The sequence below is a fragment of the Nothobranchius furzeri genome, chromosome 7 (assembly GCF_043380555.1).
Source record: "Nothobranchius furzeri strain GRZ-AD chromosome 7, NfurGRZ-RIMD1, whole genome shotgun sequence".
Lineage (NCBI taxonomy): Eukaryota > Metazoa > Chordata > Actinopteri > Cyprinodontiformes > Nothobranchiidae > Nothobranchius > Nothobranchius furzeri.
Genome location: NC_091747.1, coordinates 64837437 through 64852475, shown reverse-complemented (window position 1 = coordinate 64852475; position 15039 = coordinate 64837437). Strand labels below are relative to the sequence as shown.

General features: G+C 49.0%; 2 protein-coding genes across 3 annotated transcripts in view; one reads left to right on the top strand and one right to left on the bottom strand.

The window, feature by feature from the left end:
- Positions 1-639: 639 nt before the first annotated feature.
- Positions 640-11107, top strand: LOC107397287 (zinc finger protein ZFP2). Of its 2 annotated transcripts, none has more exons than XM_070553544.1 (4): positions 640-941; positions 8802-9020; positions 9207-9482; positions 9568-11107. In XM_070553544.1, exons 2-4 carry the CDS (start codon positions 8813-8815, stop codon positions 10911-10913), a joined length of 1830 nt encoding a protein of 609 aa, XP_070409645.1. In that variant the 5' UTR covers positions 640-941; positions 8802-8812; the 3' UTR covers positions 10914-11107. The 2 variants fall into 2 exon arrangements, with proteins under 2 accessions (XP_070409645.1, XP_015832705.3); XM_015977219.3 differs by having other exon boundaries at positions 641-941; positions 9565-11107.
- Positions 11108-14265: 3158 nt separating this feature from the next.
- The window catches only part of chodl (chondrolectin), an 8631-nt gene continuing 7857 nt past the window's right edge, over positions 14266-15039 (bottom strand). Inside the window, exon 7 of the mRNA XM_015977220.3 lies at positions 14266-15009. Coding sequence (XP_015832706.3) covers positions 14928-15009 — 82 coding nt within the window. The 3' untranslated portion in view covers positions 14266-14927. The remainder of the gene's footprint in view (positions 15010-15039) is intronic.

The following is a 15039-nucleotide window of genomic DNA, read 5'->3' as shown; positions in this document are numbered from 1 at the left end:
GCACGTCCCTGCAGGGGATTAGTCACCTGTACGTGACTTCAGGACATCCCTGAATACGCCTTTTTCCCTCGAGGCTTGATCGCAGCACACCCTAGTGGCCAGTGGTGACCTCTGCAGTTAGTACGTGTTGATTAGGTGTATTCCATGGCTGTGTGTGTGTGTGTGTGTGTGTGTGTGTGTGTGTGTGTGTGTGTGTGTGTGTGTGTGTGTGTGTGTGTGTGTGTGTGTGTGTGTGTGTGTGTGTGTGTGTGTGTGTGTGGACTTTTGGTCTCATGTGTTTGAAGCTGCTGCCTTTACCTGTGTGCTGGTTCTGAAGAACTGGATATTTGTGGGTCATGGTTTCTAAGTGTCTCTGACAGCACTGGTATGAAAAGCCATCTCTGACTGAACTGAATCTTGAAGGGAATGTCTAGAATATCCACCTTAAAACTTGGCTTTCTTTCTGGCAAATGTCTGACTCTACAAATAAAATAATTATTTTAATTTGTGTTAACATTGAAAATGTATCTATTCGTGAAAACCGCTGAGAGTAATGTAGAAATATCTGAGTTATTTGCGTAAATGTACCCGTTTTTCCAGTTTCATCAGGATTGTGGTTGCTTCTTGCTGTGGTGGTTCCGGTTGTGTCCACATGGGGTCGCGAGCGAGACACTTGCAGCAGAACCTTCGCAGAAGAAGTAGTCAGTTCCGGCTTCTGCCCTGCTGCTCGGCTGGCGTGTTTGTGTTCTTTTGGGTTTATCGGTTCTTGTGTTTATCGAGTAGAGCTCGAGGACTTTACTCTTTGTGTTGCGTCAAAAACATCCCAGTGTGTGCACCTGGCATGCGCGCGGCAGGTCTCACGTGAACACCCCTGCTAGCTGCTGTTAGCATCGAGCTAACAGAGCTGGTCGGTCAGAAAAAGAAAGCGGCAGGTTTGCTTCGTGTCAACAGACATCCAGCAGGTGAGTCGGGTTCAAGGACGGAGTGTCAGTTTGTTTAAATGTGTTTGTTAGAATCAGAAGGAGAGTCGTTTCAAAACACCGAAATGTTAGAAAGTTATTTTGAAATAACTTTATTAAGCCAACATCATTAACAAACACAGACTCCCGGGTTAACAGAGCAGGTGGACCTTCACCAGATCCAACAAAAGCTAACAAGAATAAATCTTAACTGCAGGGTCCCGTCAGAAGGTCAGAGGTCACGTAAAGATGCAAGAATAAAATGTGAGAGTTGGTTGAATTAAACCGTTTCGTGTTTACAAGAGAACGGTGACCAGTGAGGAAAACAGCTGTAGGTACCACAGAGTACTTTTTAGTCTACTTCTAGTGCCAGTAAGTATCGAGTATCAGTACCAGGTAGCACCAGAGGGGCGCTGTCTCCGTTAACATCATCTGAACGTGTTGAATCAGCTTTTACTAAAAGAGTAATAAAGAACACAAAAGAAATCGTGAGGGCCTCATCCCAGAAGGCTGGATGTTTCCAACAGAGAGAATGGTTTCATCTCCAAGTAGAACAGTTCCCGTCCTCTCATGGGAAGCTTAACCTTGAGAAGTTTAGGGTTGACGGCGTCCACACATTCACGTCTGAGTCCATCACACAGACAAACCTCTGCTCTCCAGGCTCCCACCACCTCCACTTTGGCTTGTCGTTTATCAGTCCCCTGAGATCTCCACAGGCGACCAGCATCACTACAGCCTCACACTGAAGCATGCGGGTGGGCCACCCACGCTCCCCGGAGCCCTTCTTAGCTTGTTGGGTTAGCTAGCTGCTACATTGGTTTCATTTGTTCCAACCCATGAAAACTACAATAGACTATAGTAATAAGATAACCCAGTGCCAAGAGATATAATATCAGCCCAATGGTGTGATGAATGCTAGCAGACATCTGATGTTCTTCAGAAAGTCTAACTGGTTTGTTACAGAACAGGGGCCTCATTCATCAAGCTAGCTTACGCACAAAACGGGGTCGGAAAACTGCGTAAGCAACTTTCCACGCAAACGTTGGGATTTATGAAAGAAAACTTAGCGGAAAATGTGTCAACTTTAAGTTGGCTAAGGACCTGGCTTACACACATGTTGGACATGGAGAGCACCTGCAGTGCTGCTGCTGAGAAGGTACAATTATGAAATCCTGCAGCATTATCACCTGTACCGCTTCGTTTTCACACAGAACAAGATCCCCCCCACACACACACAGGCTGAAGTGCAGAATATCAGCAGGGGGACTAGGGCTGCACAATGTATCGAAAAATTATCTTCATCGCGATAACAGGACGTGCGATAGGCCCATTGCAAAGCACGTCAAAAACGGCGATAAATGTTTGGTTCAAACATTTCCATCCGTGTCATACATCAACTTTTTGTAAACCAGCTCTGTTTTTTACGTGGAAGTATTATTTGACCAGTCAAATGTAGTCCTTTTGATATGCAGCCAATCAGATGGGTCCGTTCACGTAATACGCCCGCCCCCTACATAGAACCTTAGGATGGAAAGCAACACCCGAACAGAGTTTGCAGCGCCGTTCCCTTGTTCATCATGCTGGCTCAGAGCAACGAACACACTTTGTGCTGATGTTTCTGGATTCAGCGCTGCTTTCAAACGTGAACGTGAGTCCGCTCGGTGTCGTTAATCATTTTTACCGGGCTGACTCCGACGCGTGCCGGTGAACCAACCCATCTTCATGTCGCTAGTGTTAGCCCAGGCTCCGGTTAGCTTCCAGCTAAAAGGCTACAGCACTCTCCTCCCAGTCCCACCCTGCTAAAGAGGGCCTGGAAAAGTTCCCCCACACATCAAAGTGATTTTTCATTCATGAGCTTTTATAACCTTGTTAATCAGGATAGTTGATTTGCTGCTGCACATAAACTGTCAGTCAGAAGCTCTGCTAGCCGGTTAGCTTAGAGGAGCTAGTTCAATTTGTTAGCTTGTTATCAGAATCATAGATGCAGTTTCATCATCTAAGCTGCTTTTTAAGATCTAGGTAAACTTGTTCAATTTGGGGTTAAAAACAAACGTTTTCACATATTTTCCATGTAGTTTTTTTTTTTGCCAGTTCCTCTTCTGAAAGGTAGACAATTGTTTTTCCCTTTCCTTCAGAAAATCTTAATATTCTCCTAGTTTGGCCCAGCACAGTTCACTTCCCAGTTACAGCAACAGCCTTATATCATAACCACATAAGTGGAGAAAATGTTCAGTAGCAATGAGAGAATTTGCTGTTGCATTTAAGTGATGTTAACTATTATTTAACATTTAAACTATTTATTCTAAAAACCCTGGTAAGGGATGTTTTTCTGTATTTGGAGCATCAGAAAAAGTTTTATGGTGGAGGTGATGTTTTAAAGTCACTGAGAAACTGCATGCATGCAGTTTGTTGTTTTGCTGCTAATACAGTAGCAGGTGCAGCTGCTAATACAGTAGCAGGTCCAGCTGCTAATACAGTAGCAGGTGCAGCTGCTAATACAGTAGCGGGTGCAGCTGCTAATACAGTAGCGGGTGCAGCTGCTAATACAGTAGCGGGTGCAGCTGCTAATACAGTAGCGGGTGCAGCTGCTAATACAGTAGCGGGTGCAGCTGCTAATACAGTAGCGGGTGCAGCTGCTAATACAGTAGCGGGTGCAGCTGCTAATACAGTAGCGGGTGCAGCTGCTAATACAGTAGCGGGTGCAGCTGCTAATACAGTAGCGGGTGCAGCTGCTAATACAGTAGCGGGTGCAGCTGCTAATACAGTAGCGGGTGCAGCTGCTAATACAGTAGCGGGTGCAGCTGCTAATACAGTAGCGGGTGCAGCTGCTAATACAGTAGCGGGTGCAGCTGCTAATACAGTAGCGGGTGCAGCTGCTAATACGGTAGCAGGTGCAGCTGCTAATACGGTAGCAGGTTAGGGCTGGGGGTAAACGATTATTTTTAAAACGATTATTCTGACGATTATTTTATCGAATAGTCGACTATTCTAATGACTATTTAGAAAATTAATCTAATGATTATTTTTCTATTGCACAATTAACAAAAACCAGAAAATCTCAAATAAATTCCTCAAAAAAATTGATAAATTCTTACTGTAAGAGAATAAACACTACAGGCCTTCCATTTTGTATAACACTGCGTTTATTGTGTTGGTTGGTTATGTTCTGGTGACGTGTAGAACTTGGGAGTGCAGGCTGCTGCCTGAGAGGTGGTAGAAGATGGAGTGTCTGCATGCTGCTTTGTTTTGGTCACTTATGTGCGTGAGGCGAGTGGTCTTACGGGTTAAACCAAACTCAGGTGATATTTTACACTAAACCGAAAACCCACAACACTCTAAATGTAATAAAAGGGAGATCTACACCACAAAAAAGATTAACTCTAAACCAAAACGTAACAGCTTATCCCAACGCAAGAAGCTGTTAGCGAAGATGCTAACAGTAGCTTTACCAACATTAAGTTAAAGTTACCAAGTTTAAATAAACCAAAATCACCCAGCAGCAAACAGACCAGCACGGAGGAGAGACTGCTACCACCAAAACCGCTCTCCTCATGTCTGAAAGAAGCTCCTTAATGAAGGGAGAAACGCTCCCGGTGATTTTCTACATCTGCAGTAGAGACGGAGCAGCGCATCTGACCCCGGAAGTTGTTGTCCGTTTCCGGGAGACGAAGGGGCAAAACAGGAAAATAATCTAGTAGTGGACGGACGTTGTTCCGGGTCTTCGGTATTTGGCGGAGATGTTAGTGAAGGCGGAGAAGAGGGCGAACTAGAGGAAAAACAGGCAGATTTCTCTTCTATTTACAAACTCCTGGGGATGCAACAAGTGGGCGCGGTGCGTCGACTTCCGGATCTGACGTCGACAAATTTTTAGAATCGAGCCGTCGACTTCGTCGAGGCTTCACTACAGCCCTATAGCAGGTGCAGCTGCTAATACAGTAGCAGGTGCAGCTGCTAATACAGTAGCGGGTGCAGCTGCTAATACAGTAGCAGGTGCGGCTGCTAATACAGTAGCAGGTGCAGCTGCTAATACAGTAGCAGGTGCAGCTGCTAATACAGTAGCTGGCGCGGCTGCTAATACAGTAGCAGGTGCGGCTGCTAATACAGTAGCAGGTGCAGCTGCTAATACAGTAGCAGGTGCAGCTGCTAATACAGTAGCAGGCGCAGCTGCTAATACAGTAGCGGGCGCAGCTGCTAATACAGTAGCGGGAGCAGCTGCTAATACAGTAGCGGGAGCAGCTGCTAATACAGTAGCGGGAGCAGCTGCTATTGCAGTAGCGGGAGCAGCTGCTAATGCAGTAGCGGGAGCAGCTGCTATTGCAGTAGCGGGAGCAGCTGCTATTGCAGTAGCGGGAGCAGCTGCTAATACAGTAGCAGGTGCAGCTGCTAATACAGTAGCAGGCGCAGCTGCTAATACAGTAGCAGGCGCGGCTGCTAATACAGTAGCAGGTGCAGCTGCTAATACAGTAGCAGGCGCAGCTGCTAATACAGTAGCGGGCGCAGCTGCTAATACAGTAGCGGGTGCAGCTGCTAATACAGTAGCGGGTGCAGCTGCTAATACAGCAGCACCTGCTACTGTATTAGCAGCTGCTAATGCAGTAGCGGGTGCAGCTGCTAATACAGTAGCGGGTGCAGCTGCTAATACAGCAGCACCTGCTACTGTATTAGCAGCTGCTAATGCAGTAGCGGGTGCAGCTGCTAATGCAGTAGCGGGTGCAGCTGCTAATACAGTAGCGGGTGCAGCTGCTAATACAGCAGCACCTGCTACTGTATTAGCAGCTGCTAATACAGTAGTGGGTGAAGCTGCTAATGCAGCAGCACCTGCTACTGTATTAGCAGCTGCTAATGCAGTAGCGGGTGCAGCCGCTAATGCAGTAGCGGGTGCAGCTGCTAATACAGTAGCGGGTGCAGCTGCTAATACAGTAGCGGGAGCAGCTGCTAATACAGTAGCGGATGCAGCTGCTAATATAGTAGCGGGAGCAGCTGCTAATGCAGTAGCGGGAGCAGCTGCTAATACAGTAGCGGGAGCAGCTGCTAATACAGTAGCGGGTGCAGCTGCTAATACAGTAGCGGGTGCAGCTGCTAATACAGTAGCGGGTGCAGCTGCTAATACTGTAGCGGGTGCAGCTGCTAATACAGTAGCGGGAGCAGCTGCTAATACAGTAGCGGGAGCAGCTGCTAATACAGTAGCGGGTGCAGCTGCTAATACAGTAGCGGGTGCAGCTGCTAATACAGTAGCGGGTGCAGCTGCTAATACTGTAGCGGGTGCAGCTGCTAATACTGTAGCGGGTGCAGCTGCTAATGCAGTAGCGGGTGCAGCTGCTAATACAGTAGCGGGTGCAGCTGCTAATACAGTAGCGGGAGCAGCTGCTAATACAGTAGCGGGAGCAGCTGCTAATGCAGTAGCGGGTGCAGCTGCTAATACAGTAGCAGGTGCAGCTGCTAATACAGTAGCAGGTGCAGCTGCTAACACAGTAGCAGGTGCTAATACAGTAGCAGGTGCTAATACAGTAGCAGGTGCACTGCTAATACAGTAGCAGGTGCAGCTGCTAATACAGTAGCAGGTGCAGCTGCTAACACAGTAGCAGGTGCTAATACAGTAGCAGGTGCAGCTGCTAACACAGTAGCAGGTGCAGCTGCTAACACAGTAGCAGGTGCTAACACATTAGCAGGTGCAGCTGCTACTGTGTTAGCACCTGCTACTGTATTAGCACCTGCTAACACAGTAGCAGGTGCTAATACAGTAGCAGGTGCAGCTGCTAACACAGTAGCAGGTGCAGCTGCTAACACAGTAGCAGGTGCTAACACAGTAGCAGGTGCAGCTGCTACTGTGTTAGCACCTGCTACTGTGTTAGCACCTGCTAACACAGTAGCAGGTGCTAATACAGTAGCAGGTGCAGCTGCTAACAGTAGCAGGTGCAGCTGCTACAGTATTAGCAGCTGCACCCGCTACAGTATTAGCAGCTGCACCCGCTACTGTGTTAGCAGCTGCTAACACAGTAGCAGGTGCAGCTGCTAACACAGTAGCAGGTGCTAACACAGTAGCGGGTGCAGCTGCATGTTTGTAATAAAAATGTTATGCTGTAATGGAATTCATGCATTAGTTTTTGTTTGCTTTGAACCCAGAGCAGACGTCACACGCCAGACGACATCAACACTGCATACTTTAGTATTTGTTCATTTATTGTGAGTAATATCGATATCGCAATATTAAGCACTGTTATCGAATATCGCAGGTTTTCCTAATCTCGTGCAGCCCTGAGGGGGACAGATTGAGACAGAACATCATGCGTCTGTGACAGTGTGTGTCCTGTCACTGTGACCCGATTGATCATGTGACCTGGCTACTTGTACAGGGCAGTCTCTGTTTGGGTGACTGGTTAGCGCGCATGACTTTCACCCGGGAGCCTGGGGATCGAATCCCGATCGGATCATTTCTTTATACCCACCACAGATCTCTCTGAAGAAGTCAGCATTGACGGCTTCAGCAACGCTGTGCCACTCTGTGGATTTTCTCTTATTTGTTTTGCAAAAGCACTTCCTGTCATTTCTCCACCTCACCCACAGGTACCTCATCTTCTGCTTCTGTGAAATAGCGCTTCCTTGATCTGCCTTGATCTATGGTCACCATGTCATTGGTGGAGCGCTGCAACAGCCGGCTTATGTACATGCATGAGGTCCACAAGGCACTTTGCATTGACCATTTATGGCAGTAAGTGGGCGTGGTGAGGGCAGGATGTGACTAAAATGCAGCTGAGAAACATTCTAGATAGTCTCTGATTCATGAAGCGGAGATAGCGTGCAGCTGTGTGTCCTCCATGTTTGATAGATCACACACCTGCTTGGCGTAAGTACTTTTTTTGCTGAGCTTAAGTACGGTTTTAGTAAGGATTCTACGCCATGTTTGATAAATGAGACCCCTGGACAGACTGGTTTTATAATGCTTCGTTCACAACTCCTCAAGGTCTGGCTGCAGACATAGGCTGTGTTCGAGTTGAGCTGCGGCTCACCTGGAAAGCAGACGAGAGCAGACGGAAGCAGCAGGGGGCGTGGCTGAAAGCCGGCGTTTACGTCGGACAGATATCCCTACATGTGTAGCTCGCGAGTGACGATAGCTGAAGATATCGCGTTAGCGTTCATACTTGTTTAATTTTCATTTTTAATTCTGGTGCCTGTTAGCAGCTGAAACATCCTCACGTGCTTGTGGATATCATATATTGTATATGAAGACATGACTGTAATAATAAGTAAAGGTTAGCAGCTGTAGCTTCAGTGTGCTCATAGGAAACGTGACAAAAGAACACAAATCACATTTCTCTTTATGGCCTATATAGTTGTCATCATCAACGTAACATGATTTACAGAATACATGTGACCAACTAACATTTCATGTTCTACCACCGGATGTTCGGATCAAAATATGAACCAATCAGATCTTAGATCAGGTGAGAGCCAGGCGTTTCCCGTCATCCTCTAGGTTTAGCAGCCAAGGGAGAGCAACTGCAGCACCTGGCTCCAAAATCTGCGGCCGCCTTGATCTCACGAGGTTGTCGTTGCCTACGTAGGCATGACGTCAGAGCAAGTCGGACACGAATCTAACCGACATGCACCGCTCGCCGATCACCGCTGGTCTAATCTGCGCAGAACTGGCTCCTCTCGAACACGGCCATAGATACCTGTTTGCTGTTACATGAAACAGCCAATCGTAGGAGAGCCCTTCCAGCCAATCAGAGGTGAGAAAGGCGGACCTTCCTTGGACAGCCTACGATTCCACGGTACGCGTCTGGGTTCAGACAGCAGTCTCAGCCAGACCTGCTCCTCCTATCAGTAAAGGGTCTGAGGTGTTGATCACGTGACTTTCTACAGGTGAGCGTGAGATGGAGGCTCCTGTAGGAGGAGACGAGCTCTGTGTCCTGCTGAGAGAGGATGGGGAGGATGGGGTGAGGAGCAGGGAGGTGGGCTGCCAGTGGGAGAGTCTTGAGGAGGACAGGAAGGAGGTGGGGTGTCAAAGCAGCTGGACCGAGACCAGAGACGCCGGCGTCCAGGTGGATCTGCTGACGCAGCAGCTCAGCTGGAGACACTCAGGTGGGTGTGTGTGTGTGGCTGTGTGTGTGTGTGCGTGTGTGTGTGTGTGCCTGCATGTAGGTGTGTGTGTGTGTGTGTGTGAGTGCGCGCGTGTGTGTACCCATCCACGGGTCAGAACCAGCAGAGACTCGGCGGTTCTCTATTCACTGACTCGGTTCTCGGGTCTAATGGGACTTCTTCCTCTAGGCTCACCTGAGATGCTGCTGCAGTGTCTCACGGTCCGACCCGACGGCTCGGACGGGGGTGCCCTTCTGCAGCACTGCACCCCTAACCGGACCAGAACCAGAATCATTCGACCTGCTGTCAAACTCTCTGATGAACCCACCCAGTCCAGAACCAGAAAGAGACCGTCTCAGAGCGGTGGCACCAGGCAAGCAAGGCCACATCAGGACCAGAGATCACTGGACCTCCACCAGGAGGAGGAGGAGGAGGAATCAGGAGATCCCACCTGGACTCCAACAGGTGAGACTGACTGGATCCAGACCGTCTTCCCAGCTCCCCTGTCTCTGTCTCTCTCACATGCAGTGTCTCGTGTCTTCTCCAGAAGATGCCGAGCTGGACTCGGACTCCCAGCATGCACCTCTGCTGGCATTGAAGCTGGAGCTGGACAGCACGGTGTGTGACGTTTGTGGGAAAGTGATGAAGAACAAGTCGAGCCTGGCACGTCACTCCTTCATCCACACGGGGCGGAAACCCTTCGCCTGCCATCTTTGTGAGCTGCGCTTCAATCGCCGTGACAACCTGCAGCACCATCTGACCCGGATACACCCCGATGGTGTGGCCAAGCGAAAGCGGCACCGCGCAGCAACAGCCTGGCTGTGCGCCGTCTGCGGGAAGACGTTTAGCTGCCGATCTCGTTTAAAGACGCATGAGGTCATCCACTCGGGTGTGAAGCCGTTCCACTGTGACCTTTGCCCCAAAGCCTACATGAGGACCAACGACCTGGAGCACCACAGGAAGGTGGTGCACGCATCCGGCGACGCGGAGGCGCAGCGGCCCGCCTCGCTGCTCTGTGACCACTGCGGCAAAGAGTTCAAGTGCAGGTCACAGCTCGCCATCCACCTCCAGACTCACACGGGTGAACGACCTCACCTCTGTGACATCTGTGGTCGCAAGTTCTCCCGTCCATACCAGCTCCAACGCCACAAGGCTCTGCTGCATGCAGACGGCGAGGACAACTCTTCGCTTGATAGCTCGTTTTCCTGCAGCGTGTGCGGCAAGCGACTGAAGTCTGACTCGCAGCTCGCCGCTCACGCTCAAGTTCACATGAGCGACAAGCCGCATCGCTGCAGCATCTGCCTGCGTGGCTTTCATCGCGCCGCCTGGCTGAAGCAGCACCACGCCCGTGTGCATCTGAAGGCGAAGCCCGAAGAGGCGCCGCTCACCTCCGGCCGCAGGAGGAGTGCAGCGGGGCTGAGCAGTTTCCCCTGCCCCGCCTGCAGTAAGTTGTTCCGGTTCCGCTCGATGCTGGCCAGCCACATGCTGATCCACAGCGATGTGCGGCCGTTCGCCTGCGACTTGTGCAGTCGAAGCTTTCGCCGCCACAGTCACCTCAAGAGGCACCGCGAGGTTGTGCACGCCAATGGAGCTCGCCTTCCCGAGAGTTTTGTCTGCCACATTTGTGGAAAGGACAAGAAGTGTCGCTCGCAGCTTGCCAGACACGTGATCATCCACACGGGGGAGCGGCCTTTCGCCTGCGAGCTCTGCCCAGCCCGCTTCAACCGCCGAGGGAACCTGCAGCATCACCAGAGGCGTGTCCACGGCACGGGCGCGCCGGAGGAGGAGGCTCCGCTCGTCCTGTTCGACGATGATGGGAACAACGTTCTGACCTACAAGCAAGAGGAGACGGCGGACACGCCTGGAGACGGCCTCCAGCAGCTGGACACAAGTTAACGGAGACGCTGCTGCTGGGTTCTTAGCGGTTTGGGTCGGTGACTTTGGGTTTGAACTGCCAGAACCCTCTCGATATTCAGTGTTTCTGTTTTAACTGACGTTGCCATGGAAACCACCTGACTCCACATGCCAGTGTGGGGTTTGTTTGTGACCCCAAGAGGAAACCTGTACTTGAATAAAGTCAGTTTTCAGTTGCTGCGTCTGTTTCCTCATCCACACCGGACCTCAGCGTGGCGGACGGGCGGTACCAGAACACGCCACTGACCCGGCTGGTGCTTCCGACTCATTCAGCTGTTTAATCAAACCAAACTTCCTGTAAATGTTTAAACATTCAATCTTAATGCTTCAGATGCTTCTACAGGCACATTAATACGAGGGCCGTGTGACTCCAAACATCCAATCAGCACAATCCACGCAGAGTCAGATGGTGTTCTGGTGGTCCACTTGCAGGTCACCTGTCAGAAAGGAGCCACTCAGACTTGGGTAACTAAGCAGAGAGCTTTGAGCAAACGTACCGGTAGACTACAGAGGTGGTCGGGTCCACGCCTGAAGCTCCGGTACATTCAGTCCTATCTCGGTGGCCTAGTGCTAGCGTGTCCGCCCTGGGACTGGGGGGTCGGGTCAAACCCAAGACTAAAGATGGGCCTCGATGGCATTAAGGGTTAGATTGGGGGTTAAACCATGACTTTCACCAGGTGGTGGTGCAGGGGTTATTAGTTGTGTGCAGGTCCTGGAGTCTCCATGCATGCATGTTCTCCCTGTGCACGCGTGGGTTCCCTCAGAGTTCTCCGGCTTCCCCCAAAAACACGACTCGGGCTCATTGGTGTGTTTAATTACCCTGAGGTGTGTGTGTACCAGGGACTGCATGACTTCATTTTTTTAAAGTTGACAGTCAAGTAATGAAAACTGAGTCGACTTTGACTAGTCGTTGATGACGTCATACACCTGGGGGGGTCGGTTGGTTCGCTGGAGTTTTTGACAATTAAAATTGCGTCCACATTTTCAAAGTTAAACGTCTTTTAACAACAGTAGTGTCTGCGTCTATACTGCTCCGCTTCAGCCCCCCCCCCCCCCCCCCCCCCCGCCTCAGCTCCCCCTCCCCCTGCTTCAGCTCCCTCCCCCTGCCTCAGCCCCCCCGCGACCCTACATGGACAGGTGGATTCAGATGATAGATGGCCTGTAGGAATTGCACTGAAGGACTAAAGAAGCAAAGCTCACAGGCAGACCCTGTTACTGGACGCTAGCTGAATGAATGAGTGAGAGTTACGCGTTGCAGATCACCAGCTGCCCTGTAGTTGTCGCTATTGGGGAGGTGGCGCTGCGATTGTAGCTAATTACGGATTAGAATCAGTTCTCATTAAAGTCCCGATATTTGATTCATTTTATTTGAATAATTTTGGGACATTTTTCAAACGTGTTTTTGGTCGGAAGTACTTCCGCCAAGTGTGCGTGATACGGCACAGCTTTCTGGAGTTTTCCCGTGACAAATGAATGATTCTTCAGAAACCCGTTAGTGATTTTCTCATCATCTAACATAAACAATACAGCTTTCTTTTTCCAAGCACGCCCCCCCAGAGCGCCGACCAGAACCAATAGCGTTAGACTACCACTACGCGCTTAAAGAGACAATCAGTAGTTTCTACCTTCAGTCTCTGGAAATATCCATCAAAACGTTGTTGAAGATGATGTGCGGCTGTTGAACGATATTGGTGGCTTCTTGCCATTTAAGCATGAGAAAACCAGGTCTAAAGTACATCAGGTGCGTGTCTGGCCTCTAGGGGGCGCCATGTTTCCTTCTGACCTGCGCCTGTTGATGACATCACACCAGATCACTGGCTGAGTTGGGAAGGTACCTCGTTCAGAAACATTTAGGCAGTAAGAAACGTGAGTTTAATAACAGAACATACACAAAAGAACAGTATATGTTGGCTGAGCAGTATTTCCGTAGTATGATGATGTCATCGGCAGGCGCAGGTGCAGAAAGTTCAGCGTCTGAAAACTACAACTGGCCTTGCATTCTCTTATGGAATTACCCGAAGAACCATCAGTGTGAGGAGCCACGCCCAGGTTTTACTCTTTCTGCTCCACAGGTAACATTTTACTGTCAAGATGGTGTAAATTAGTATGCACTGCCCTCTAGTGGCTGGAAACCACACTGCAACTTTAAGGAAGGACCTTGGCTGAAGCAGTTGAACTTTTCACTGACAGGTAAGTGCTTAAAATCTAAATATATGCAAACACAGCATGACATGAGACTAGTACGTGTAAAAAAGGTGTTATAGCTGCAGAAGCACTTTTAGAACCAATCCTGTAAGATGAACACATCCCTAACAGGGACAAACTTGTGAAGGAGACTAGAGGTCAGTGTTTTCAGAAACTACATCGTAGATCCCTTACTGCTACACCTGTGCTATTTATCATCAGGTAGAAGGTGACTCCACTAACAGGCTTGATTTTCTGGATGAGACTCAATTAAACAAGTTCTTATTAATATAAGTTACAAGCAGGTACAGAAGCCTGCTGAGGTCACACCAGACGTGTTTGTTTTCATGTTAAAAACAGTCATGATCGTTTTCATTTCTCATGTAATAAATAACAATTCACTATTTCATTTTCATCCATTTTTCATTCATATTTAGTCTAAAGAAAGAAAATGAGCTAAAGCATCTCAAGATAAGAGGCACTTAAATATTTAAGTATCAAAAAGATTTCCAAAAATGAATAAAAATAGGTTCAAAATGAGAGAAAATGAATAGGAAGGAAGAGAGTGGATCGCGGGGAAGGCAGAATAAGTAGAAACAAGTCATTCTGATGTAGTGGCCCTTCTCTCTGAGCATGACCCTTGAGCACTTGACCCTCTTCACGCTCTCACGCCTGCGCTCCCCAAACACGCATCACGGACCGTGTGTAGGTCTCATAAAACCAGATGGTATTAATGATAGCGTTAGCTACTGAACAACATGCACGCAAACAACACTTAAGTCATATTTAACTTGTTTCACACACTTGAAGCTTTCACTTTTTTTTTAGAAAAGTCAGAATTCTCTTTGTTTTCCTTTTTTTCTCCTCAGTGGCCCTAATCCTCTTCCGTACAGAGTACCAATAAATAAATAAACCGTAGAGCTCAAAAGTCTCAATAATACCCCCCCGGGTTTGACCCTTGACCCCATCGTTGGCAGCCCTGACGCTGAGCTACAGCCCTGCCCTGACCTTCGGTACGTTAAAACGAATCCATCGTTGTTCCGTTTGAAAATCAGGTCGATTTCTGGTCATGTGACTGGATTGGAGCCTCTATAACTGTACTCATTATTAATGCTGACATCATGAGACTAAACACAAACGTGTGAAGACATCAATTCAATATTAAAGTTTATTCAGCATCAAGAACAAAGCTGCAGCTGCTGCTGTGGGCCAGCGGTGGCGCTACTGCACCACTTCACAGCTGCCAGCTGTTGACAAGAAAAACGTAAAACGTGACACCACAAATATATTCACCAGCTTCAACTAGCCTAGCTGCTAGCCTGCCACAGAGCAGGTTTGTTCTCCAGCACGTGTTACCGTGGTGACTGGGAGGGGCTTCAGGCTAGGCATGGTCGTGGAACCCATTTTGGGGAAAGTAAAGCGTGGTTTTCAGAGTGAGCCAGGCTTTTGGGATTAGCTCGCTTAGTGGAGTAGCCCTCTGGTGTAGGTCTTGTCTCTGTCTCTAATCCTGACCCTGGAACTTTATGTTGGTGCTTTATTTTGAAAGGGCGCGGCTGTCCCAGCTGGTTCCAGTGTGACCGCTGAGGTTCGTGGCGTGAATTTTTTACCCTTTCGCTGCTCTGTACCTGATTTAACCCTCCACTTGAGCTGGTTGTTCTTCAGCAGCTCTCAGAAGGTTGACCCTGAGGTTCTCACAGGTCAAACTGATGGAGCTGCAGACTGCAGGGGGTGCCAGCAACAGGAAGGAAGAGGTAACAATAAGAAAACTTCAAAATAAAAGCTTCTGATGATCACATGGCTCAGATGGTGATGTCACACTTCCATGCTGTTGGGTTTGGACGTCCTGGAGATCCAGAGGTTTGATTGGTCGGTGGACGTCTTTGTGCGTAGGCGACTGCAAGACAGATGATGACATCATCAACAA

Bases quoted from the DNA above. Each gene is read 5' to 3' on its own strand.
- LOC107397287 (XM_015977219.3), top strand. From the start codon at position 8,813: ATGGAGGCTCCTGTAGGAGGAGACGAGCTCTGTGTCCTGCTGAGAGAG. The intron at 9,021-9,206 runs GTGGGTGTGTGT...TTCTTCCTCTAG, and splicing joins GCTCAGCTGGAGACACTCAG to GCTCACCTGAGATGCTGCTG. The intron at 9,483-9,564 runs GTGAGACTGACT...TGTCTTCTCCAG, and splicing joins TCCCACCTGGACTCCAACAG to AAGATGCCGAGCTGGACTCG.